This window comes from Primulina eburnea, chromosome 16, assembly GCF_022965805.1.
Source record: "Primulina eburnea isolate SZY01 chromosome 16, ASM2296580v1, whole genome shotgun sequence".
In the NCBI taxonomy this organism is placed as follows: Eukaryota; Viridiplantae; Streptophyta; class Magnoliopsida; order Lamiales; family Gesneriaceae; genus Primulina; species Primulina eburnea.
Window position 1 is genome coordinate 13,178,091 of NC_133116.1, and position 26,900 is coordinate 13,204,990.

The 26,900-nt window shown below is 35.2% G+C and overlaps 1 protein-coding gene across 2 annotated transcripts; it reads left to right on the forward strand.

The window, feature by feature from the left end:
* The first annotated feature begins 13,397 nt into the window (after positions 1 to 13,397).
* LOC140817544 (protein EXPORTIN 1A) lies at positions 13,398 to 25,904 on the forward strand. 2 transcript variants are annotated; one of them, XM_073177292.1, is made up of 32 exons: positions 13,398 to 13,729; positions 15,445 to 15,561; positions 15,730 to 15,822; positions 15,934 to 16,005; positions 16,145 to 16,252; positions 16,325 to 16,407; positions 16,602 to 16,740; positions 16,877 to 16,945; positions 17,026 to 17,103; positions 17,211 to 17,273; positions 17,362 to 17,406; positions 17,966 to 18,073; positions 18,258 to 18,356; positions 19,345 to 19,497; positions 19,617 to 19,676; positions 20,553 to 20,663; positions 21,279 to 21,376; positions 21,551 to 21,659; positions 21,849 to 21,914; positions 22,014 to 22,112; positions 22,250 to 22,330; positions 22,436 to 22,525; positions 22,821 to 22,906; positions 23,007 to 23,087; positions 23,159 to 23,341; positions 23,413 to 23,479; positions 23,612 to 23,722; positions 23,884 to 23,991; positions 24,072 to 24,209; positions 24,289 to 24,426; positions 24,516 to 24,620; positions 25,365 to 25,904. In XM_073177292.1, exons 1-32 carry the CDS (start codon positions 13,631 to 13,633, stop codon positions 25,485 to 25,487), a joined length of 3,180 nt encoding a protein of 1,059 aa, XP_073033393.1. In that variant the 5' UTR covers positions 13,398 to 13,630; the 3' UTR covers positions 25,488 to 25,904. The 2 variants fall into 2 exon arrangements, with proteins under 2 accessions (XP_073033393.1, XP_073033392.1); XM_073177291.1 differs by having other exon boundaries at positions 13,399 to 13,729; positions 19,288 to 19,497.
* Positions 25,905 to 26,900: the final 996 nt, after the last annotated feature.

Sequence of the window (26,900 nt, forward strand, 5' to 3'; positions counted from 1 at the left end):
CTGATCAATCGATATATTCAGTTGTGATCCTTCCAGCGATTGCTTATCAGCTGATCATTCAGATGTACATGTCATCAATTGTTGAAAATGACATTCAACCGACAACAGTACAAAGCAGACTGCAACTCGTAGTGGAACGCCGCATTTCAGAGCTTACAGTGTACGAATGTCAGAGGAATATCGACGTGGCAATCAACGGGTATACAAGATTCAAATTATATTTAATGTTGCCGTTGAAGAGAAGCCTACAAATAGGTGACAAGAGCAGTTGAGAAAAAGAATCGGTCTATCTATTCTCTTAAGGTTGATGTTACCGTGCTGAATTAATCGCACCTATTCAAGAATCAAAAAGCTCACACTTATCAAATTTATTTGTAGCATTTGAGGCTACTTTTCGAGCATATAAGCACAAACTGTTTTATTGTTTATTTGATCTTTAACTAGATCAGTTGTGCTAAGTTCAGTCAAAGAACTGTGAAATATTTAGTAAACTAAGAGTTTCAGTTTTGGCAGTGTTAAGTCCAAACTGGAGTGGGTCTGTACAAGTTTTGTATCGATCAAAGTCTTTTAGTGCATATCATATACTTATGATAAAAGGGGTGACGTAGGAGTAATTGAAATCTCCGAATATCCAAAAATCTTTGTGTGTTCTTACTTCAGTTATTTATTCTATCTTTCAGTCAGTTTATTTCCGCAACTGTTATCAGATAAACTGATTGTCATTGACTGATAAGATTCTTAGTTTCAGTTTGTCACAAAACTGACACTTCATTGAAAATACTCTAAAATCGTGAGTGTTTATTCAACCGCCTTCTAAACACATCTCAACCGATCATAACACATAGGATATTTTCACCCATAGGCAAACGGTGAATCCTCGACTACAATATATTTGCTCTTATGTATTTCGAAATTACACCCAACCTCGCCACCCGATGACCCTCGATGGAGTCTGTTAGGATCGATTTGGGGGAAAATCGTTGAGCTACACTACTCGGTTCTTGAAATATTGGACTACCGATAAATTAAATCGAGTTTGATGTTCAAACCAAGCTGAAAGATACTCGAAATAATCCTTCGTAGAAACCGATTAAATATTTTGTAAAGCAAAATATATGCAAGTTCAAAAAAATATTTTAGTTGAAACATTTTATCAAACACTTTGTATGTAATATTTTGGTATTTGAGGAACAGATAAAATGCTTTAACAATGAATCTTTAAAAACAATGAAAATGATAAATAAATGAAATAGACACAAATTTGTTTATGGATGTTACAACTATTTGTACAAACCCACTCCGGAAGGGCATCACCCAATCAAAACTCCTAGCACTCAAGATTGCAGGCAACACCTCACAATCAGCATATTGTTTAATGTCTCATATTCAAAGACTACAAACACATTGTTTTACGTCTTTGTGTGAAGATTCACTCAACTAATATTTTAAGTTCAACTCTCTTGTATATGTATGAGTGATTGTGTGTGAGGCATTTATCCTTTACATTGTACATCTCAAATGTATCCTCACACAAGAGCTTGTGCTCTCAACCAGCTGATTTCTTCATGTTAATTGCCCATGCTTTGAATCATCTTCAAAAGCTCTTGTTTGATCTTCAAGATGTTGTATTTATAAGCCCCGACAATGATATATATGTTAGACACAATAATATAACCATATGGAAAGCTTTTTTACTGTTTCTAAAATTGCATCGGTCAAATTTGCCTTACTGGACATTTTCCCGAGTGGTCTACTATGGTCAACTAGTTCAGTTCAACAGGTCTAGTTCAGTTCAGCTAGTCTGGTTCATTTTTAGCTGGTTCAGTTCAACTGGCTCTGGTTTAGTTCAACTGGTTCGCTACAGTTTCAACTGGTCTGATTCAGTTCAACTAGTTCAGTTTCAGTTGGTCGGCAGCTGGTTTGGTTCAATTGGTCAGCTGCTGGTTCAGTTCAGTTCAATTCAGTTGGTCAGCTGCTGTTTTAGTTCATTTCAGTTGGTCAGTAGCAGCTGGTTCAGTTCAGTTCAGTTGGTGTGTTGAAATCAGCCTAGATGATTTCAGTTTGTACAGAACCAGTAACTTCATCGTCATTTATCAGCATCTTAAGCTTTGATTCAGACTTTAACTTCTGAAGATGATTTGTATATCATCGTATCATCTTTCCAGCGCATATTGAATCGCTTAATTCCAATAACCGAGCTGAAGAGATATGACCAAAATACAGCAAATACTCATACTCAACTGATTGTTGTTTTCCTGCAATCAGTTCGGTAATTCAGCGATCTGTTAGATCTTGATAATGTAGAGGCCCATATTTCGTATTTGTACATTGCGGAATTATTTAGAATTTTCTCTTTATTTAAATAACATACATCATTCATAAAATAAACTGATAAAAAGATTTAATTGTTAAAGTATTAGCGGAAGAAATTATCGCTTTCAAAACAACAACTTTAAATAATTCAATCATGATGAAAAGATGAGTTTTCTGCATAAAAAGATAAATAAACTGAAGCGTGAGGTCCTCGGGTTCCTACTACTGTCGACCCAAGCTAGCTCACTGGTCCCCGCCCTCGGTCCGACCTCATCAGTACCAACAACAATCAAGTCTAGTGAGTCTAAAGACTCAGCATGCATATATCATGAATAGCAAGTAAAATATATCATAAAATTTTGGCGTAACGTAAAACTATTGTATCGTAAAGCGTAACGTGAAAATCGTGTCATGAGTAATTATAAATACTTGCATATCTGAGAATCATACGTAAAATCTTTGCTCGATAGAGCTCTGTCATAACATATCATATCGTAATTTTTGGTAGAGTAATGTTTCTACGCAAGTGGTCCATAACATAACATGCACGTCTGATCAGACTAAACCACAATATACTGGGCGGTAGAGATCATCATAGCCCTTGGACTAGATATCCGTATCCATACATAATCGTAAACCGGTCGTAAGTCACCGGGTGAAGCAATCCCAAAAGCGTAAGGTGGCCACAAGTCATATAGCATATATATCAAAAATAAACATTTTATATTTTATGCACGTAATATAATTATAACCCTGTTTTATCAAATGCGTTGGATCGTTTCCAGGCTCGCTGCGACCTAATTCTAACATTAGAAACATTCAAATAAACTTAACATTGGCCAACACTTCATAATCGAACTAAAAACGAGACACTTTCGCCCAACAAACTTAGTATTCAACCATGAATTCGTACCAACCCTGAACCAACATTGAACCATCATTTAGCCATGATTCAAATACTCCTAAAATAATGGAGAACATATCCCTAGGACTGTAATACACGAAAATAGTGAATGGAGGCCTAAAATTGTAAAACGCTCTTTCGAGAGTAACTTTGGCACATTGCACCGTAAATTTTTGTACGACCTCTAAACTTAACCACATCATGAACGGCCAAAAACATGACCTTCCTAACTCATTGAGGTACTGTCTATTCCAAGGCCATAGTCTAAAAGCCAACCAAGAATTCGAAACAAGCCTCTGAACCAAAGCGATGCTGCTGTCAAAAATGCGTGACAGCAACTGCGCTTGCTGGGTCCCTCACCAACGTCCTAAGGTGTGGCTTGAACCATGGCTAAGGGCCCTAGGCCAACCACAATCCAAGCAAACACCCAAGACAACCAAAGTTCCAACCGAGAACTCATAAAAATCTGTACTGTGATGTATCGATTCGTTTGTTGTATTACATCGTTCCAGTGGCCATATGATCGACCATGGATTGATCTAGACTTGATGAAGTGTTGTAGGAACCATGGCTATGGGCTAGAATCCAACCACGATCCACCCAAAACTTCAAAGCCGAAGCTTCACTCACGCAGGAACTAAAGAAATCGAAGGGGAACTTGTTTTGTTTTAAAATCGATGGGACCATGAATCAAGCCTTGAAAGGCAATCTTTGTCACGTCCTAGACATGCTAAGGAAGGGTTTCAACCATGGTTACAGGCATTGCACCAACCATGATTCGAACACTTGCCTTAGACAAGCAACACTAAAAACCGAGCCTCAAAATTTGCAATATGGAGAGTTGCTGTCAAAATATGTTTTGTTGGGGTGAATGGACTGCAACCAATGGACCAACACCTTCCTAACACACTCTATTACATGCCTAGATGCAGTCTTGAGCGCCTGGAACCGAGCCAATCCCTAAAATCACATAAACAAGCCAACCCGTGAAGCACAACGAAGGCCGAAAGCTGCACAGAATTTTTTGTTCGAAATTTTTGCTGTCAATTTCGGTCTTGCTCCTTAAATCATGAATATGTAAGGTTTTTAAAATATTTATATGACTTGATTGAAGAGAAACGAATAATATAAACATGTCTGGAATTCGTTTAAGAAGAAAACAAATGCTACGACGAACACGTCGCGGCTGAGACGGAGTTTATTTCTTACTTTATTTCTTATTCTTCTTGTTGCTTCTCACGTTTTTTGTTGCTGTAAATCTCAGAATTTTCGAAGGAATGGGGGAAGAGAATGGCTAGGAAATGAATGGGGAAGTTTACTAATTAAATGGGGATTTGAATGGCAAAACAAATCTTGCTATCCTTGAGCTTGAGAGACAAGGAAATGATTTGATATATTGATGGATAGAGGGGGATTTGATGGGATGGGATGACCGATTTTTGCTAACCAAAGTATGTTAGAAATATTGCTTAATTATTAATTATTGGTGATTAAAAGTGAGAGAATTATCTTACCAAAAAAAGATAAGGAAAGGTAACAATAAAGGAGAGTTGCCATACATAATTTAAATCTACTAGGGGTGGCCGAAATTTGCTAAATAAATGGAGGAAGAATATTGCTTAATTATGAATTTTGACTCTTTAAAGTTTTAAACACTTATTATGTATTTTAGTGAATTAATAACTTAATTTAGGATAATAATTTTTCTTGTATGCATGGCTAAGTCTTAGAATAAATTACTAACATGTTAAGTTACAATTTCTTAAATAAAATAAGTCTAGATTAATTTATCCTAATTGGTTACACATTTTAATTTAGGCTTTTAATTAATTATTGGACATAAAAGAACTTATTTACTACTTAACTCCCATTAATTAAATAAATACCTAAACATTATTTTACATTAAAATAAATTAATCTTTGGCTTAAATTAAATTTAAGAATATTTTCTTATTATTAAATTTTATCTCGATACTCCAACTCCAGTCCGGCCTCGTTTATTTAACTGAAAAGGTAAAACTAAACCTCTGCGATTTGAAATAAATTATCATGACTTAACAAGTTTTAAAATGAATTAAACACTCCATGAATATATAAAAATTATTTTTAATTTAAATAATAGCAATTATGCATGGCTTATACGTAATCTTATTTATCGAGTTCTACAGATAACATCCGAATTTGCCCGACTGACGTGAAATACGACTTCTTCCAAATTGAGTTTTATGATCCGTAAATTTATTGGATTGTCATGTGAATCATCAATTAAGAGATATCATCAAAATACTGAAGCTTGCCAGAAATTCAGTTTGTGCTCAATTCAGTTTGCTTCGTGTTTTAATAACTTCACATTTGAGTAAATATGTTAAAAATACAACAAAAAGTTTTGTTAACATCAAAATCAAGATTGAGAACATGAAATAGTTCCAACAAAGTGCATGCTAGTACGTATAGCCCCTAGATTGTCCCGGATCAAAGGAATAATGGTGTACAACTATAACTGCGGACTATTCCACTCGATAAGTAAGAACTGTCCAGCTGATAGGTGGTTCAGCAGAAGACCTTCAGAAGCCGGCCAACTGATGAAGAGCCCAGCTGACCAGTTCAAATAAAAGAGTTAAATCAGTTCAACTGACGAGTCAACTAATTTCACCAAGCTCAACTGAAGACCATGTTCAACTGACCAGTCAGAGCATCAGTTTGGAATCAATCAGCTTGCAGAACACGACAAGCTTATAAATGTGGAATCCAGCTGCGCACATTAAGTAAAAGCAACTGTCACTGTCAATAGTACAATAATAGACGTTGCAGCAAAGCTTAAAGTCAAAATGTTCCAGAATGGATGTCGGAAAAGTCGAGACACAATTTTTTGGAACACATTCAAGCTGCAACAATCACATGTGATGAGTCTTGATGTACGGTCGCATTTATGCTATACATACAGACCAAGAACATCAACAAATACAGAGGTGGAAAAACAAGAGAGAAAAGAAAGGGCATGCTTATTGCATATCAGCTTATAGCTTACAAAGAAGCAATCAACCCAGTCGAGGGAACACTGCAAGTTATACCAGCTTAGTGTGGAAGCTTATTTCCCTCGGTGTGTGAGAACACATTTCGGGTTGTTTTCAGAGATTAGTTCTCTCACGCACACACACACCACCACTCAAATATCGTCTTGCACAAAGACGTAAAAATTGTGTATGTAGTCTTTGACATACAGACGTTAAACAAGTGTTGGCTGGAAGGTGATGCCTTCAGTCTAGACTAGGAGTTCAGTTAGGCAGTGGTTAAGTCCTAAGCTGGGTGAGTTTGTACAAGGTGTTGTATAAATCAAAGTCTTCTAGTGGATCCTACCCGAGGTGGTAGAAGGGATGACGTAAGAGCAGTTGAAGTCTCCGAACATCCATAAACATATCTTCTGTATTAACTGCTTAACTGTGTTTTAAACTGACTTGATCAGTTCAGCTGATATCAGTTTAATTCTGTCCATAGCTGAATTGATAGAAGATAGAACTGATTCCACGTATTGCAGTCGATCATTTTACACAAGTCATTAGATTATAAAATCTCTCAGTTTTTCTTAACGAATGATTACTTCGAGCGTTTTCCTGTTGGGTTGAAACCATACTCGGTATAATTCATCGGTGTATACATTCTTAGAACACGAGCTATTACAGCTCATTGACAATATTGTGTTTGAAGCACCCTCGCATGTGCCCAAACCGATCCATCACAAAGTGATGATGGGATACAAAAATTATTCTCCCAAGATACAATGGATTATGTTTTGTAATAGAAACACTCCAAATCACAAAACCACGTGAACACAAGTTGATTTTCGAACTATGTGCTATGAAGAACATAAATATATGTAGCAATATGAAATCTAGACGAGTTTGTATTTTGATAGTGAATGACTGAGATTTTAGGTGGGGGTCTATTTACGCTTCTCCATATCTTGCAATAGTATTTTGCGATTAGTTGTGACTCATGGCTAAGATTAAATATGATCCATCATATCTTGATCTAATAGTGTATATCACATTTCATTTTAATCTGTGACAACCATTTTATCATATCCTTTCGTGAGATTGATTCAGGTGTGTCTACCCTTTATAAACAATCTAAATCCCACCCCATGTTGGATGATCACAACCAATCAAGGCATCCCTTGATTCTAGATCAAATGATAAAAAGATCACATCCTTCGCGATGGTGCATGACTATTCATATGCACATGTTCCCTTTGAATCAATTCAATCCATCTGTCCACAATATGACGGTCCGGATTGCAAACCATCACGCTCCTTCCATTTCGTGTGTCCATCGCTATCCAACAATTCTCAATTGTCAAAATCTCACGTATCCCCATGGCACCCAATCATTCGCCACATCAGTCGAATCTTGCCATATGTATAGTGATTGAGACCAACTGACACATCATCAAACCCCATTTGCGTGCCTATAATGAAATGTTTCTTAAAGCTTCTAACGACGATGCGAAGTGCAAAGTGAACCATCAATACTCCATTTACAACTCAGCGTATAATTTATATATTATATATTAGACACACACATATAATAATTTAATGTATGTATACATTACGAGCTAATTAAATTATTTGTTTTCAAATATAAATTCAATCTCAAATTTATTCAAAAAAATTAAATTCAAACTCAATCAATTAATCAAAATGAAAAATTTCATCAATTAAATTTATTTAAATTCTATATAATATTAGCATAAAATATTTGATATAAAAAATAGATGAACAACCAATGTGTTTTTCATTAATTAAGATGACTTTATAAATTTAACATTTTCAATTAAAATTTAGAAATATCATATAAATAAATAAATAAATTTGTGATCTTTTTTTCTCGAATGAAGTTTAACTATAAGGTCGAAAATACAATAACGTAATCCAACTGCATGTAAATTTAGGAAAAATAGAAAATGCATAATTAAATTATTTTAATTGCATTAATTAAATGTCGTAGTCATTTAAATGTTTTAATTAAGATTTTATATTAGAAGACATAAAACAGTGTTTTCAAAGTTATTCGAGATACTACCGAAGAACGGAAACCGATGACTGTAAAGGAGAACATTTTTATTAAATGATTATTTTTAAATATTTAACATATGATATATTTAAGGTATGATTTTCGAAAATGGTGTCTTTCGAGATTTTTTACATTCCGAGTCGTATTTTAAACCAGTAGTCGATTTTTGACTAAAAACAAAGACTTTTTGGAGGCTCGGTTATAAATTTCGAAAACTTTCCTAAACGAGATATTATTCCTACATTCTAATGGCCCTAATGGACCTATTATACTAAGGTTATTGAGACTATTATACTAAGGTTATTGGGTCCAATTGTCTACATTATTATTTATATCAAAAGATGGAATTTTCAAGCCCTAAAACTCTCAAAACACACGTATCCTAAACTAGAATCCTAGTGTTTTCTCTCTCTAGCACACACGAACACAAATCACACGCCTCCTAGCAATTCACGTTGGTTTCGAAAGAAAAACGCAGCAAGGATCTTCCTCGTCTTCGACAACGTCCCCTCGTGCTAGAATTGAATATTCGTGTGTGAATAACGCAAAGACACACCTATTTCCTTCTTTTCTCATCATTCATACTATATTATGTGTGGATATGTATATTTGCATGAAAAATCTCAAAGCATCATGATATTTTCGTTTTTAAGGGTATATACATGGAAACCTTGATATTTCTTACAAGATTCTTGATGGTTTTTGTTAAAGGGAAGGGGCTAACAGGTTAGAGATGTTAGGAGCTTGATTTAAGGGTAGTTTAGGAGCCCTAGATGGGGCTGTACAAGGGCTGGACATGAAGGAAAAGGGCTGGACGAGAATTAGGGTTCATGGATCTAGGGCACGATTTTGTAAGGAATAAAGGAGGAGGCCGTGTGGGTTGCTTTCGAGCAAGAGACTGGGCTCGTGAGGGTCCTAGCATCGAGCCTTGGTGGTCCATTCACGGCTGAGGGTCAAGGAAGGGTAGGCGCACTGCTTGAGTGGGGATGTTGGAATCACACCATGCACGTCCTCGTGCATGACACATTAGGGATTGTCCAAATGGGTCCTAAGAGGTTTGGTCAAGTTCCTAAGATGGTTGGTTAGGGTTTGTCTTGTTGGTTAGGGTTAGGATCGAAGAACATGAGAATTGGTTGAGGCTAGGGTTTGGTTCGAATGTGCAAAAAAGTTCAGAAGCTTGATAGGCATTTCCAAGGGTTTTAAATGGCTTGAATTGGGTTGCATAAGGTATGGTTAGGTATGGTTAAGCTATGATGAAAGTTTGGTAAATTTTGGTTAAGATTCGGATTGATTCGGGTTGAAACGGGTATGTGGGTTCAAGTTTTAAACCGAATTACGAATTTAGTCAAAGAGCTTAAGTTTACGTCCAAGAAATATTTATGTGTATGTTTTAAGGTGTTATGACTAGTTTGGACGAATTCGGTCGAAGTTTTAAGGTCTAGGGGTAAAATGGAAAAGTTGGGGTTTTAGGGGCAAAATTGTCATTTTACACCTAAAAAATGTTAAGAGTCCTGACAGTGTCCTGAATGTTGTAATGTTTATTTTGAAAGGTTATGGAGTTTTTTATGGTAAATGATAAATGTTAAAAGACGTGTTGCATGCTTGGTCTAAAAGAAAGTGATATCTATGTACACATTTATTTTTATAAAGTGATGGAAATGTTGAAAATGTTTTGAATGAAGTGACTTAATTATGATGGTAAGAAAATGGGTATTCACGAGGGACTAAGCACCAGTGGAACCCGTTTACGGGACAAAGCCTCGTGGGAACCCAATACCGAATTTCCATAAGATAAGGCCTAGTAATTGAAAAGTGGTTGTTGGTGTCCTCGCAACTATATAGACTAAGGCACAGAACGAAAAAGTGGTTAATATTGTCCTGTCGTCTTGTACCATGGTTGTAGCGTCTACCGTTTTAAAATACGGAATTTTTTTCTCTAAAAGCTCACATTTTCGAAATAACATTTAAAATAATCGTAATTATTTGACAGTAAAAATAGTGCAGTTTTAAGTTTACCAAAATCATCCAAGATCAAACGTAAACTTAAATGATTAAAAATCAGTAAAATCATTAACGTATGCAAATATTAATCTCCTCTCAAATCTCATAATAAAAATGCGGAAAACATGTGGTCATCGGGTTGTGTCGCCGCACCAGTTCTGCCTACTTAGAGATCGGCACCTCTAGTACCCTCATCCTCATGCTCACCTGCATCACACACGTCTAGTGGGTCTAAAGACTCAACACCCATGTACCAGGAATGACAAGTACATATACATGGCACACAACATTGAAAAATACCATACTCAACATATCTTTCATGAGCTTAAAAGCATAACATAAACGTGTTATGTAAAATCGTATCATGTCAAAGCATGTCATCTCATGTTATCATATATGTATACATTTTCATTTAATTGAATTCAATTAATTAGTTGTGACTTTCGTATCAGCTCTATCGATGGATCTATCTACGTATAACCACGGTATTGGGTGGCGGGGACATCAGCAACAACATTACCCGTCCACTGAGCCTTGGCCTCATCGCATCATATCTCATGTAATCGTATACATATACATCGCCAGTCACAACAAATTCACATCCTTCAAAAACATCATCATGTTCAGCGCTTAATAAAAACATGCATATATACGTAACTTTTTCCTTAAAACCAAGCATGCATCTTATTTATCGTAATTTCATAAAAATCATAAACGTGATGCATAAACATTTAAAACATGATAAAATGTGTTCAGGGCGCTGCTAGGACCAAAATCTCACCCGTGGTGCAAAATGATTATTTTGCCCCTTGAAACCCAAAATTTACCGTTTTACCCAAGTACCTCTAAAATTTGACCCGAAACTTACCAAACTCCTTAAAACATTTTTCTAAACATTCCTGGACATAAACTCGAGCCCATTTTACAACATAACCGATTCGTTTTAAAACTTGGACCGATATTCCGGTTTTAACCCGAATCGACTCGAAACTTAACCAAATCTTTCCCGACTTTTTACCACACCTTATAAACACTTAAAAGGCCCTAAAACCACAAAACCAGCCCCTTAGACCTTTGAACAGGCCCCTGGAGAGCAGCTGGAAAATCCAGCAAGCCATCACCCAATTCTAGCCGTGACCCTAGCAAGCTTCTACCGCCCGTTCGCCACAACCGATGAGACCAGCCCCGACTCATCCCCCTCCTAGACCACTCTAGGACCCCTCTGAACCCACTGGACTCATGGCCCCAGCCACAGTGAAGCGTATCTCTCAAACCAATGGGAACACACGGCCACGCCTCGCATAAGACACAATGGCTTCTATCCTAGGAAACCTTCTTCCACTCATGACCAGCTGTATTGGGGCTTTCCCTGGACCTTGGTGTGACCCTCATGGACCGCACCTTGGTCTGGTTCAATCCCTTTTCAGCCGAGTCTCCTCTACCTTACACCATACCTCTTGAAACCCTTACCGCCATAGAACACCCCCTCTCGGCCCTTCAACCTGTAGCCACCAACAACGTTTTTAATCCCCAAAACAACATCATGTCCTCATTTTAAGCCCCTTAACAACCAAAAACAGCAGCCCCTTGCACAAAATACGAAGATTAAAATGAATTGGAGTCCATTAAGCTTACAAGTAGGCCCATTAACTCTAAACACACCCCCGAAAAATATTTCGTTTTGGTAAGTTCTTGAAACTATTAACCAAATCCCTCAAAAAATCTCTCGATTCAATAAAATTTGCGTGCCGATGAAAAATATGCTCTGGCGGGTAAAAATACCCAACAAAGCTCATTTCTTGAAAAATACCTTTAAAACACTTTATTTTAATTAATAAAAAATAATCATGTAATGAAAATAATTTTCCTGATAATTCTCCGATTTCCGTTCCTTGTTCGAGTGCGAAATGCATCTTAAAATCTTAATGCATGAAATTTAAAATAAACCATGAATTAAAACAAAAATTAATGAAATAAACATGCATTTAATGATTTAAAACAATTTAATAAAATACCAAAGAAATTTAATAACTTGCATGCATGTGGTTCACGTGGACCCTCAAATTTTCGGGACATTACAATAGTTACAACTGAGATTGATCAATCGATCAAAAAATGAAAAGATTGTCAAAATTAACGAACATATTTTACCCCAAAAGAAAATGTATATGTATTTGATGAAAGGAAATGTTTAAATTCATACATGTTCATGAAAAACTTATTTTATTAAAAATATTTTCACTGTTTCATGTGGATGTATACGTATTACTTGTTACTATGGTTAATGCTTTCTGAGTCAATATATTCACTAGGTGTGAATGATGCATGTGAAGATTTTACTGTTGAGACATAAGGGTTGGATGACTGAACTGGCTGGATGGATGATGCACTAACCCGAGGACTTTTGCTGGTTTTTCCGCACATTTATTGATTTTACAGTATATATATATATATACAAGTAACAATTTATTTTTTTTTTGCATAAATTATTCTTTTTTTTTTTTGATATCGATAAATTTGACGAAAAATGAGAGGTTTGGTCGTAATGAAGCAAATCATCATTAACTTTCTAGTTATTGGAATATAGATCATAATTTAGATATTATTAGAGAAATATTTTAATGATATTTTTAAAAGAATGAATCTAATCATATGTTTCAAAAATATTTATAATCATTGATCAACAAGTTATTTTATATTTTGTTTGTTTAATGTTAGACTTCATTAAAAAATAATCACACTTTTATTTATTTATATGATATATCCAATTTTTAATCGAAAATTTTAATTTACAAAGTCATCTTAATTAATAAAAAACATTGATCGCTCTTATAAATATTTTATATTAAATATTTTATGCTCATATTTTATTGAATTTACTTTAATAGATCAAATTTCATTTTGATTTAATGATTCAATTTGAATTTAATTTTTTCAATAAATTAGAGTTTGAATTAAAATAACTAATCTCCGTTAGCTAGAATTTGAAAAGGTATGAATGGGCCGAAATCCTAAAACGGCCCAGCCCATATTGTCCATGATGACCATTTATTATAATAATAATAATTATTATTTCATAAGGCAGAAGAAAACAGTATATACAAAATAAATCAAAATCTCTCTCTCACTCAGTATATAAACGGAGGGAAGGGCTCAAACTAATTTCAAAGCCCCTCTCTAAATCCCTCACTTGTTCTGCTTCATTTTGAAGCTGTCTTTTTAAATTTCCCAATTCCTTCTTCTGCATCGAAACTAGGGTTTATTTCTTAGGGTTTTCGGATAGCTGGCTGTTTTTTTGTCTGCTAGGGCTTTTATTCACAGTAGGGAGCGGTGATCTTCTCCATGGCGGCAGAGAAGTTGCGGGATTTGAGCCATCCGGTGGATGTTGCTCTGCTCGATGCCACTGTCGCTGCTTTCTATGGAACTGGATCTAAAGAGGAGGTCTGAAGCATTCTTTTTTAATCATTTTTTTAATGTTTTTTTTGAATATCGGAGTTTCTCTGGTTCTCGTTTTTTGGCTTTTGCGTTTGTAATTGCTAACGGTGAGTGCAAGAAAGGCGATGTATTTGGTCTTTAGTTTTGAAGCCATGTTTGTGGCATCGTAACTAGCAGTATCTACTATGGACACCGACTATAATTTTTTGAGAATTTGGTTGTAGATGAACGCCATTAAATGTTGAGGCTGTGATTGTTTTTTCTTCCTGAAAATTTTAGAATTAAATAATTTCCCAACGGGCAGAACCACGGAGTGTTACGTGCATAGTTAAGTCCTCTTTGGATTTTAAACGAATTTTCTCATTGATTATTTGTCCTTGATTCAAGTTAATGTACTAGAAAGTGAATATATAACGTGGCGGATAAACTGTAAGCTTGTCATTCAATGCATATGTATCATATGGACCTTCTCAACACTGGCGATATAGAGACATTTACAACGATCACCTACACTTAGGCTATTATCTTTTATATTATTTACCAAGGGAGGTAGTGAATGCATTCTGAACTTATGGACTGTTGAACCTTCTCACAACTCGAAATTATGGCTCTCCTACCATGCATGTGAACTCTGTGCATGGTCATTCGAGCTTACATTATCTTTGGTGCTTTTTGCGCATGTTATGACTACCTTTCGTAAATGTTAACTTTTTAGCATGAATACTGTTAATATTTCTGCTTTGCGTTCAGTGTGGAGGTATTCAATTGATTGTCATTAGGGTTTGTCCGTAACTTACATAGAAAAAATTCCTTGTTTGGAACAGTGCGTGATCTAATTTCTTGCAAAAAGTTTGTGTATTTTGCCTTTTGTAATCTGCTGCTTCGTTTTATTTCTTACTCTGTCTCTGGTAGTCACCTTGGTTATATCGAAACACCCTTGACTCTATAAACAGAGAAAAAGTGTAGTGTGACTCGAGCTGATTTCACTTTACTTCGACCTAACAAACTCTCGGTTCACGATAAACATTGTAATTGATGACATCACTGTTATTAATTTCTTAAAAGCATACGTGCGTAATTTCTACCAATATCAGTTATTTAACTGTAAAGTAATAAATTTATTACCACTTTGTGCAACCATATCAGAACGGACAAATTGAGTCCGCCTTGTCAGTTTGATTAGATAAAAACTATAAATGTATCGTAAATAATATTTAATATCAAAATAATATTTAATATTGTAGAAATGGCTGATGGATCTGGCAGACGGATATGTAGATATTATTTTGGTCTATTGTTTTAAAAGTCGTGATTTAAATTTCACAAATGATATATTATGAATGTATGGATGATGAGGAAGGAACATGTCTTAACTCTGAATGTTCTTGAGGATGAATATTGATAGTTTTAAAATTTTATGCCTTGAAAGAGTGGTTTTTCACTTGATTATTTACACCTCTCCATGCATCTTTCGTGCTGAATATATTTACTCGTGTAAAACTTTCTGTTTATTTAATTTAAGACATTGTTTATTTAATTTAAGACATTGTTTACGGATCTGAACTGTAATTTTGGTTATTAGTTTTACTTTTTTTCGTTGTTTCTATTGGTAGTGGAGAAATTTACATTTAATGATAAAGAGCATGGAGTGGCCATTAGAAATTTCCTTTTTTGCTTATTATGTGAATAACATCTATCGGTTTTCCCTTTTCATGAGGCAGAGGACTGCCGCAGATCATATTTTGCGGGACCTGCAAAATAATCCAGATATGTGGCTTCAAGTGGTTCACATTTTATCCAGTACTCAGAACTTGAACACCAAGTTTTTTGCCCTACAGGTCTGTGATTAACTATTCCATGGAGAAGTCTAATATGTGTTGTAGTAAGATTTCCACCTCTGTTTTTAACACCAAGTCACCAACTACTCTCTGCATGTTTGCTAAATCTCGTCTTTTGTTTTTATAAATTGCTTGGTGATAATGATAAGTGAACTGCTTCTTGAACAGGTTCTAGAAGGTGTTATCAAGTATAGATGGAATGCTTTGCCCGCCGAACAACGAGACGGCATGAAAAACTATATTTCAGAAGTTATTGTGAAGGTGATTATATCCAATTCTTTCTGGGGACGAGTTTTGTGATTATCTTTCCTGTTATGTTTAAATTATGAGGTTTTGTATTCTTAGAGTTTCACAAAGCAATGTGTTTTGTAGCTTTCAAGCGATGAGATATCCTTTCGGCGAGAGAGGTTATATGTTAACAAACTCAATATTATATTAGTACAGGTATTTATATTTTATTCTTAATATGATTGCCTCTATAATATTCAGAGTTTCTTTCTATGGATCTCCTCGTTCAACTGTGGAATCTTGCGACTAAAATTCTCATGTTAACTTGATTAAGATTGTGGTATGGTTTTCTCAGATTTTGAAGCATGAGTGGCCAGCCCGTTGGCGAAGTTTCATTCCTGACTTGGTCGCAGCTGCAAAAACTAGTGAGACCATCTGCGAGAATTGCATGGCCATTCTAAAAGTCAGTAATTCATACCTATGTTTGTATTTATTAATAAGTAAGTAAATTTAGTTGACGAAAAGATGTTGTCAGCTTCTAAGTGAAGAGGTCTTTGACTTCTCAAGGGGTGAAATGACTCAGCAAAAGATTAAAGAGTTAAAACAATCATTGAACAGGTAGCAATTCGATTCTCGGTCTAGTTATGGATTACTTCAGTGGTTTTTATGTTGTCAAATAGATTTTCATTGCAGGTTAACTCAATTTTTTATATTTGTACACACATGATGTCTGCCACTAGCAGTTCACTGTTCGTATTTTCAATCATGCTGTTTCTTTTCTCCTAATGTTGTGGAGTTATGTTTGTTGGCAGTGAGTTCCAGCTCATTCACGAATTATGCTTATACGTATTATCAGCATCTCAAAGGGCCGAACTTATCAGGGCTACCCTAGCTACATTGCATGCATTTCTTTCATGGATTCCTCTGGGTTACATATTTGAGTCTCCACTGGTGTGTATTCTTTCTTTTCACGTGGTTTCTTCTTAGATTGGGAGGATCTGTGACCTTCTGATTTACCAAATCTTTTGTTTTTTAAGATTTGTTTTTGCTGAATTTTATTTGTTGCGCCTGGGTCTTTGTTCGGCAGCTTGAAACACTCCTAAAGTTTTTTCCCGTGCCTGCATATCGCAATCTGACACTTCAGTGTTTGACGGAGGTATGTTGCAGTTTCCTTTAGAATGCTAATTCTGCTCTTTCCTAAAATAATAATGGCTGTGCATGAACCGGGCTTTACAGGTTGCTGCTCTTAGTTTTGGGGATTTTTATAACATGCAGTATGTCAATATGTATACAATATTCTTGGTGCAACTGCAGGTATTTCTTATATTTATGCATTATTGCGATGTTGATTTCACTAAATTTTAGGGACAACGAATGGGATTCTTAGATGATTCTCCGAAACTATCCTTGTTGCCTTGTAGAACATCCTCCCCCCAAGTACAAACTTTTTAGAGGCTTATGCGAATGGAAACACCGAGGAGCAGGTATATTTTGAATGATATCAAATGTCAAAGTTTGTAGTTCGTTCCTTGTTTGTCAACGCTGATATTCTGCTACATTTTTTACTCCCAGGCCTTCATTCAGAATTTGGCTTTGTTTTTCACATCGTTTTACAAGGTAATCTTCCTTTGTCATCTCTTCCAAGGAACTAGAACAGACGCAATAAAAGACCTCTTGAAAATTGGTTTGCTACATTTATTTTGTGGGTGCCATCATGTGGAAGTTGCTTGTAAACAAGTTGCAATTATATTGGATATTTTTAGTTTTAATATAAAGCTTTGTAATTTTTTTATACAGGTGGAATTGGTCCACTAGTCACATATATATATATATATATATATATATATATATATGAATTATTATGTATATGAGGTTGTTTTAATTAGTGATTGATATATTATCGAGTTGATGTAGTTGGTATAGAAAGTTCTCTGTGTTGTGATTTTACCCTAGAGTAAGCTACTGGATATCATGCGAATGTTTATGTGGACAGTTGGTTTTTTCATCTTTAGTTCTTTTATTTTCCAGGGAAGGCCTCCCACGCTTGTACGTTGTTCTAAATTATGAACCCTTTTTAATTATTCTGTGGCCAAGAGTGTTAGAACATTGATTGTGGCCAGCGGTGTCCTTCACTGAAATAACTCTCCTCAGGTTTTCCTTTTGTTTTCTGATGCAGTCTCATATTCGAGTTTTAGAATCATCACAAGAGAACATAAATGCGCTGCTAATCGGCCTTGAGTATCTCATCAATATCTCATATGTGGATGATACCGAAGTTTTTAAGGTAGACACGTTTCATCCTCAATTTCTTTATAACAATTATTACGTTGTTTTTTGCTCCAACACTACCGGGAGCTCCTAGTTTTAGTCTTGATCTGCCTAGCATCAATATGATATGATACATGACGGTAAAGCTGTCACTACACTAGCAGCTACCAAGTCAGTTTCTGAGGTCTATTGGCTTGCAGGTTTGTTTGGACTATTGGAACTCCCTAGTTTTGGAGCTGTTTGAAGCTCACCATAATCTGGATAATCCGGCAGTGAGTGCAAACATGATGGGACTGCAGGTGCAACTTTACTTATTCTCTGTCTTCTGTTAGTTTAAAACTCGTAATCTAGCTGATTTGTTTGCTGCTTGGAAATATTTATGTAAATTATGTTCGCTTGCTAGAGTAGAGATATAGAACATATTTTTCTCGTATCAGATTCGGACTCAACAAATATTGAAATCTGTGTATAGTTATGCCTTGTAAAGGCTGATTATTTTGGTGTTGCTTTCTCTTGCAGTTGGTTGGTTGAAAACCCTTCCCAAAAGGGCAACACACATTTGTATTTTCCCTCTTAATTTTCTGGGACTTGTTTTATACAACAATATTCCTCTGTTTTTGTTGCATGCATTTCTTTGATGGTGAAATCCATCTTGATTTAAAGTGAAGTTTCATGGTGAATTGTGGATAACATACCGAGTTGGAATTATGTTTGTGACTTGGGTAGAATTGAGTATTGTTGATTCTTTGTGTTGACCGCTTTAAATGGATCCTCAACTTTGAGAAAATAGATTACTTGTTCTAATTTTGTTTCTGATTAGCCTTAGACGTGAATTTGCTATATCCTATATACAATGAAATCAGCAGCTCCATCATCTTTGATACAATTCCCTTTCCATCATCAGTTCTGTTTTAAAAAAAATCGAACTGTATCATAGTGACATTGACTGTTATTGCACTTTGATTTTATTTTTAATCTTTGCAATTAGGCAAATTGGTTAAAACCTGTGCATCAGTAGAAATGTGTCAACATATCCTAAGAATGGATGTATAATAATGGATAAAAGTTATAAATCTTTACTAATCTTTAGATAAAGAGAAAGTTAAATGATTAATTAAATGATTATAGCATTCCGTGTATCTTCATTAAATAGAGACTTTTTCTTTGAACCAATTTTTACTCCTATATCTTTATACAATTAGCTGCCTGATTTTTGTGTTGAATAACTAGACTCCAATGCTTCCGCTTCTCGGTATGGTTGATGGACTTGGTTCACAACTCATGCAGCGACGTCAGCTGTATGCTGGACCAATGTCAAAGTTGAGACTGCTGATGATCTGTCGTATGGCAAAGCCAGAAGAGGTGCTTATCGTTGAGGATGAAAATGGAAATATAGTTCGTGAAACCATGAAAGACAATGATGTGCTTGTGCAGTACAAGGTCCTTGATCTTAATTCTTAAATTCCTAAAGCACTTCATGTTTCCTAGTTTTTCAATTTGAATCTCGTGCATACTATTCTACCTCATATTGACACGCTTAATTATAAAAAAACTTGCAGATTATGAGGGAAACTCTGATCTACTTGGCTCATCTTGATCATGAAGATACGGAACAACAGGTATTCATTTCTGCACCTATGTGAGCTCGTGGAAAGGAGTTGTGTGTGTCCTATTTACTATGGTCAAATGCTTGTGCTGCAGTAAAATTCAATCAGCTGATGAAACACAATTACAGCTGATGTATCGTTATATCAATGAGCATGATACACCCTTTAAGTTTAGACATGGCTTATTCCCTTCTCCCCAATAACGTTTTGGAACAAAGTAAAGTCATTCAGAGACCAGAGTCCAGAACTAACGTTTATCCATTCCTGCTTTTCTGAATGTCCCATGGCAGATGTAGTGAATTCCAAGTGTGATTTTTGTTTGACATATTTTTCTAGTATTCAGGTATTACTCTTGGGTACTGAATTCTTATGGCCGCCTCCTATTCCTCAAACAAATGTAAAGCTTATATCATTTCTAAAAAAAGACACTTTGAAATCCCTAATAAGGAATAAATGCACGCTAGTGGCTTTGTCAATTTACACCTCATGGCTCTTTTTTAGATGTTTTAATTCCAATGTAAATTTTTGTTCCCCTAACTTAACCTGCAGCCCTTTTTAATATAGAAAACACTAGCATTTAGGTTGTCAGGGTTATCTGCTTGGACTCTGGTACTGTTGTTACTATCTGTGGTGGCTCTGAAGGCTCGATGTGGTTTCTCATTTCCTGTTTTTTTGTATTTTAGTACGAATAATACTTTTTATTTCTGGTAGAATTATGTAATTATTTTGTTTTCTCTGAAGTACTTCACTTCCTACATCCTAGTTTTTGAACGATTCACCAACTTTTGGTTATATTTCTAGATGCTGAAAGGCTCTGTATTTGATTTTATGTGCTTTCGACTTCGACCCAATTCAGTTTATGGATTTAATTTCTGGCTATAAAAACAGATGCTGAAGAAATTAAGTAAACAACTGAGTGGAGAGGATTGGACCTGGAACAACCTCAATACATTATGTTGGGCCATTGGATCTATCTCTGGTTCAATGGTGGAGGAGCAGGTATGTATTTTTTTTTTGTTTTTGAATTTGGAGGGGAAATTTTAATTGCATTTTTTACTTGTTTTTCCATACGATATAATGTTTGTCATGTCAGTTCCTTTATATATTTATTTCTTGTCTTAGGATGTATTTGCTATTAATATTATGAAAGTTCTGAGCCTATGTTGAGGCATAACTTTGATTCATAGCTAAGCCACAGCTTGCAGCAGACATTATTTTTCATTCGACTATTTTTTGTTTGCTTCTTTGTGTATCCCTTTCTGCAGTTGTAAACAATTTATCCTTGTTCTTGTGGCCATCCATTAATTAGCAATTTAGTATCAGAATTTAGGTAATAAAACCTGTTAGGTTCATTTTTATTCCTCGTGTGATGTGATCATGGCTGAGAATATGATTGTGCTAGTGTAGTTGTGTGATTCCAGTTTTATAGTTCCATTTTGAATCGTTAAAATTGAAGTTTTATTACTTATATTTGCTCTTGTCAAAGCTATTCTTAGTATGTAAGTTAATCCTATTCTCATCATTGTAGTTGCGTCTTTTTTTGACATGAAAGAATTGTCTCCAACTCTCTGTTCTACATTTGAAGGATTTGTGCAACTTTTGTACTTTTGACAGGAAAACAGGTTTCTGGTGATGGTCATTCGTGATTTGTTGAACCTCTGTGAGATTACCAAAGGAAAGGACAATAAAGCAGTCATTGCCAGTAATATAATGTAAAGATTCTCTTTCTTAGATTGTGACAATTGTCGGTTATGGTACTGCATGAGAACTAGTTCTGATTGATGAGCTATCTATGGTTCACTCTATAAATTGTAGGCGACTTAAGAGACATTGCTTGACTAATTTGGTTGAAACTTATCCTTGATGATTCACTTCCGTGGATGCAGGTATGTGGTTGGGCAGTACCCGAGATTTTTGAGGGCTCATTGGAAGTTCTTGAAAACTGTCGTGAACAAGTTGTTTGAATTCATGCACGAAACCCATCCTGGAGTTCAGGTTTAATCTGATATTTGCTCAGTTATATTAAATAATACCGCATGTATGGTAGCCGCTGGTAGGGCAGGGTACTTCTGTTTATGTCCTGCATTTATATCTTTGGACTTACAAGGACATGCTCCTTCATTAATTATTTTCAGGTTTTTTTATTGTGCTCTAATAGTGTGTATCCCGTTTACTTGTGTGTAGGACATGGCATGTGATACGTTCTTGAAAATCGTGCAGAAATGCAAACGTAAATTTGTTATTGTACAGGTCGGGCTTCAATCAATCATTTTTTCTGGTAGGAATAGGCAAGCAATATCTTTGGAAGCCAACATTTTTTTAACCATGCATGTCATTTCTTCGTTCCAGGTTGGAGAAAATGAACCGTTCGTTTCAGAACTATTAACCACTCTTCCAACGACTATTGCAGATCTCGAGCCTCATCAGATCCATTCCTTTTATGAATCTGTAAGACCTTGTTATTTTCCACATTTTAATTTTAGGAATGGAGCGACTACGATATTCTTGATTTAACACCATGTATTACACGTAAATTATCCCAATGTTAGTTTTAAGTTTTAAATTCTGTATCTTTGTCACTGTAGGTGGGTCATATGATTCAAGCGGAATCGGATCCTCATAAGAGGGACGAATATTTACAGAGATTGATGGAGCTTCCTAATCAGGTAATTTCCTACCCGTTCACCTGTTTTAAATCCCTGTTACTTTATACTAGCATTAATTGCAGCTCCTGTAGAGCTTGATCTGTGGTAGTGCATTGTCTTTTGCAGAAATGGGGTGAAATTATAGGGCAGGCACATCAGAGCGTGGATTTCCTGAAAGATCAAGATGTGATAAGGGCAGTGCTTAATATATTGCAGGTATGTTCTCTCATTGTAAGCATGTAGTATTGGGGTTATACATGTATTTTAACTGGTTTTAATAATATGATCCTCTGTGCATTCTCGTATCTACAATGTCTGATGGTGAATGAAGATGTTGGCTTATTCTTAGATGGTAGAGAGCTAGTCACGTGTGATTTTTTAAAAGAGAGAACAGCTCGTTCATAAATATGGTGTCTTTGAATTATTTGTGCTACCGAATACTAATGTTCAATTTGATTCTTCCAAATGTATCGTCACACATGTACTCTTATGCGTGATATTGTTTCCCCAGACAAATACTAGTGCTGCCAACTCTCTTGGAACATATTTCATGTCACAGATTTCTCTAATCTTTTTGGACATGCTCAATGTGTACAGGTCTGTCTAGATTTTTTTGAAATCTCTATCTAAACATTTTGTCCAAGGATGTTCACCTCTGCAACACTTTTCTTATTAAGATTTTGTCTGTCTGCTGCAGAATGTACAGTGAACTTATATCTACCAGCATCCAACAAGGAGGGCCATATGCTTCCAGGACATCCTTTGTAAAACTTCTACGGTAAAATCCAAAATTTGAAGCTTTGTTTACATGTTTGTTGGATTCTGATATTCATGTTCACCACTTAACAGCTCAGTCAAGAGGGAAACATTAAAGCTCATTGAGACATTTCTTGACAAAGCTGAAGACCAACCTCATATTGGTAAACAGTTTGTTCCTCCGATGATGGATCCCGTACTTGGTGACTATGCCCGGAATTTACCTGATGCCAGAGAGTCGGAAGTTCTTTCTCTATTCGCCACAATAATAAATAAGTATGCCTTATGAAAAGAAAAATTGCGAAGTTTTCATTTTATTTTTGCTCATCGTTTCTTACTTTGTTTAGGTACAAAGGGGCTATGATTGAGGATGTTCCTCGCATATTTGAAGCTGTTTTTCAGTGTACTCTAGAGGTTGACGAAATACTTCGTGCTAATTAATTTAAATTACCATGTTTCAGTTTTTGTTTATGATTCATGGACTTTTATTATCAACAATAACTACCATATCATTTTGCGTGTTTGACATAATTGGTTACATGGCAGATGATCACAAAGAATTTTGAAGACTATCCTGAGCACAGACTAAAATTTTTTTCGTTACTTCGGGCAATTGCTACGCATTGTTTTCTTGCTTTGATGCACTTGTCCAGTGAGGTATGTTGTCGTACATAATATTCCCAATCACTGTTGATAATGGTTTATGGTCTATGAAGTTGCTCTAAAATATTCGGGTCTTCAAACGTAACTTATTTTAAATAAATTGGACTTTTTATCACTATCTTTTTATGAATGTGATGTTTTCTGTTTTTGTATAGCAACTAAAACTTATCATGGATTCCATCATTTGGGCCTTCCGGCATACTGAACGAAATATTGCCGAAACTGGACTCAACCTATTACTGGAGATGCTGAAAAACTTTCAGGTGTTTTTTTGGTTGGTTTTTGTGTGTGACACACAATTTGTTCTATGCCAAGCCTTACAATCGCTTTCATTAATTGGCAGGCTTCTGAGTTTTGTAATCAGTTCTATAGGACTTATCTTTCGACAATAGAGCAAGAAATCTTTGCTGTTTTGACTGACACCTTCCACAAGCCTGGTTTTAAATTGCATGTGCTGTTGCTGCAGCATCTATTTAGCCTGGTAATCTTATTCTGTTTTCTATCTTAACTTTTTTAATCACTCAGTCACTCGGGCTTACCTAATATTTTTTTCAATGTAGGTGGAATCTGGTGTATTGACTGAGCCTTTGTGGGATGTTGCAACTGCTCCTTATCCTTATCCTAATAATGGCATGTTTGTTCGTGAGTACACAATTAAACTTTTGAGTTCATCCTTCCCTAACATGACGGCAGCTGAGGTACTGAAGAGAAGCCTGTGGACAAAGTTTGTGAGCTTATATGTTGTTGCACATTTCAATCTACCTTGTTTTTTTTAATGTCTTGTCAGGTAACCCAATTTGTAAATGGTCTATTTGAGTCGAGAGCTGATCTTTCTTCATTCAAGAACCATATAAGAGACTTCCTTGTGCAGTCAAAGGAATTTTCAGCTCAGGTGAAGTGTTGGTTACGCATGTTGATTCATGCAGCATGCACATCTTGATTTGCTTGAGTATGCCTAGGTCTTATTTCCCTGTTTACAGCGAATTTCTATTTTTCTCTACAATTTCCCTCGTGTTGTATTTGGATTGAGCCAAAATCGAATTTATTTTCATTGTTAAATAAGTTAAACAGAGGAACCACAAATCCATGTTCTACTTATTTACACTATAATCAATATTAATCACAATGAATGTCAAATGACTCCAATTTTTTAAGGATTTGAACTGTATTGTGATTGATATAAATGTAGTGTAAATAAGTAGGGAGTTGAATTTCTTTTGTATAAGTTATCTGAACAATGAAAATAAATTTAGATTCATGGATTTCAAATCCTTCCATCCAAACACTATCTTTTAGATTGTTAGAAATTGAGAGAATGTTAATAATTCATTCTGGTTCATTTCTGAGCACGTCGGTTTGTTTTATGAGGTGGCATTGGATCATAATATTACAGACTTGGATGTCTCATGAAATATGGCCGACAGCTACTCCTGTATATACAGATCCTATGTCCAAATACGGTGATCTAAAATTTTAGAATGTTTAAAACGATGGTGTCCATTTGATGAAAGACGGGGGACTGTGATTGGAAAAGTTTCGAAAGTGACGTTTATGAGATGCTTAGCCTTGACTGTCCATCCCAGTCTCAATTGAGTTTTATAACTCTGTACTGAATCTTACATTTAAAATAATACAGGACAACAAGGATCTTTATGCCGAGGAAGCTGCTGCACAGAAAGAAAGGGACCGACAAAGAATGCTATCAATTCCAGGGCTGATAGCGCCTAATGAGATACAAGATGAAATGGTGGACTCATAAGGTGCTGGCAAGATTATTAAGCTAATTTTGTGGATTTTGAACTCTGAAATTTAGCTTTAATCCCCTGGAGCCTACAGTTATTCTTTCGATGAAATCCCCATGTGTAATTTTCCCTCAATTTTTATCAAAACTGTTTTACTTCTCGTGCGAGGTGGTGTGTAGAGCCATAGGAGGCACACCTGCTTTGCTACCGAAGAAACTATATGCTTCTGGTTGTAGAGTATTTAGATTCTAATGTAGAACTACAGTTTGTCAAGGATTTGTTTGTGGCATTGTAATTCTGAATTTGCCCCGGGCGAGACGAGACTACTGGCGTTTCAGGTTAGAACTAACACATACAAAATTGGTGGGTGTGCGCAGAAATCCCTTTTTAGTTTACTGTTAGAACAATTTATGTATTTTGATTTGGGAGGTTCAGTTTTTGCTAGTGATGTTTCCTATCGTCGTTTTACATTTTCCATTTGTTCCTAGGGCAGTTTTGCCTGTTCTCTTGTTGAATAAAAATTCAAATGTCGCACGAGAACAACAACGAATTGAGTTAAATACGATATCCTATTGTTTGGCACAAGTTAGATAATTATTCAGTAAAAATATTTTTATAAATAAAAATAATTAATAAAGTGCTTAGACAATTATTCTAAATTTTTGTATTTATTTTTTTTATTTGTTTGCGATATCTTATACGGTTGATTTTTTTAAAATTTTAAAAATAAAAAAATGATCTCTTAATTATTCTATAAAAATATATTTGATTTTATTTTTTTAATAAAAAGAACTTGTCCACACACTTAATTTTTTTAAAAGTAATTATCCCAAATAAAATGTCTCTTAATGAATTTCTATCTAGCCAAAGTATTAATGTACTTTTCATTCCAAATTGTGCTTATTGAAATCAACCAATTCTGCTGGAGTATAAAGGGATTATATAATATTTTCTTTATATCTTTGTGAGCCGGTTGATCGTTAATATTTTAAAATTTTGATATAAAAAATAATATTTTTAACAAATGATTTAAATAAAATTGCGCCTGCACTAGACACTGTAAAAGTTGTACTCATGCATGTTAAAAGTGTATCTTTCGAATGAGAATCTATGTTATAGACAATCTCATATTAAAACATGAATGTAATGTAAACCAAAGTACAAAAAATGTGGTTTGAGAAAATCTCTCCGTTTTCGAATTTATTAATAATATCAAAACTATCAAAGAATGTCAATCCAAGTCCTATAAATAATAATATGCGTCCTACTTCAACCTAAAGATCAAAAAAAGATACCAAAATAATAAACAACTCAATCATAGATGTAAAGCTTAATGAAAAATATAATAAAGATAGGGATATGATCTTCAATCGTCACTCTAGTACGCTTTATCCTCTCGGGGGGCGGAAGAATTCGTCTTCGAATCGGAG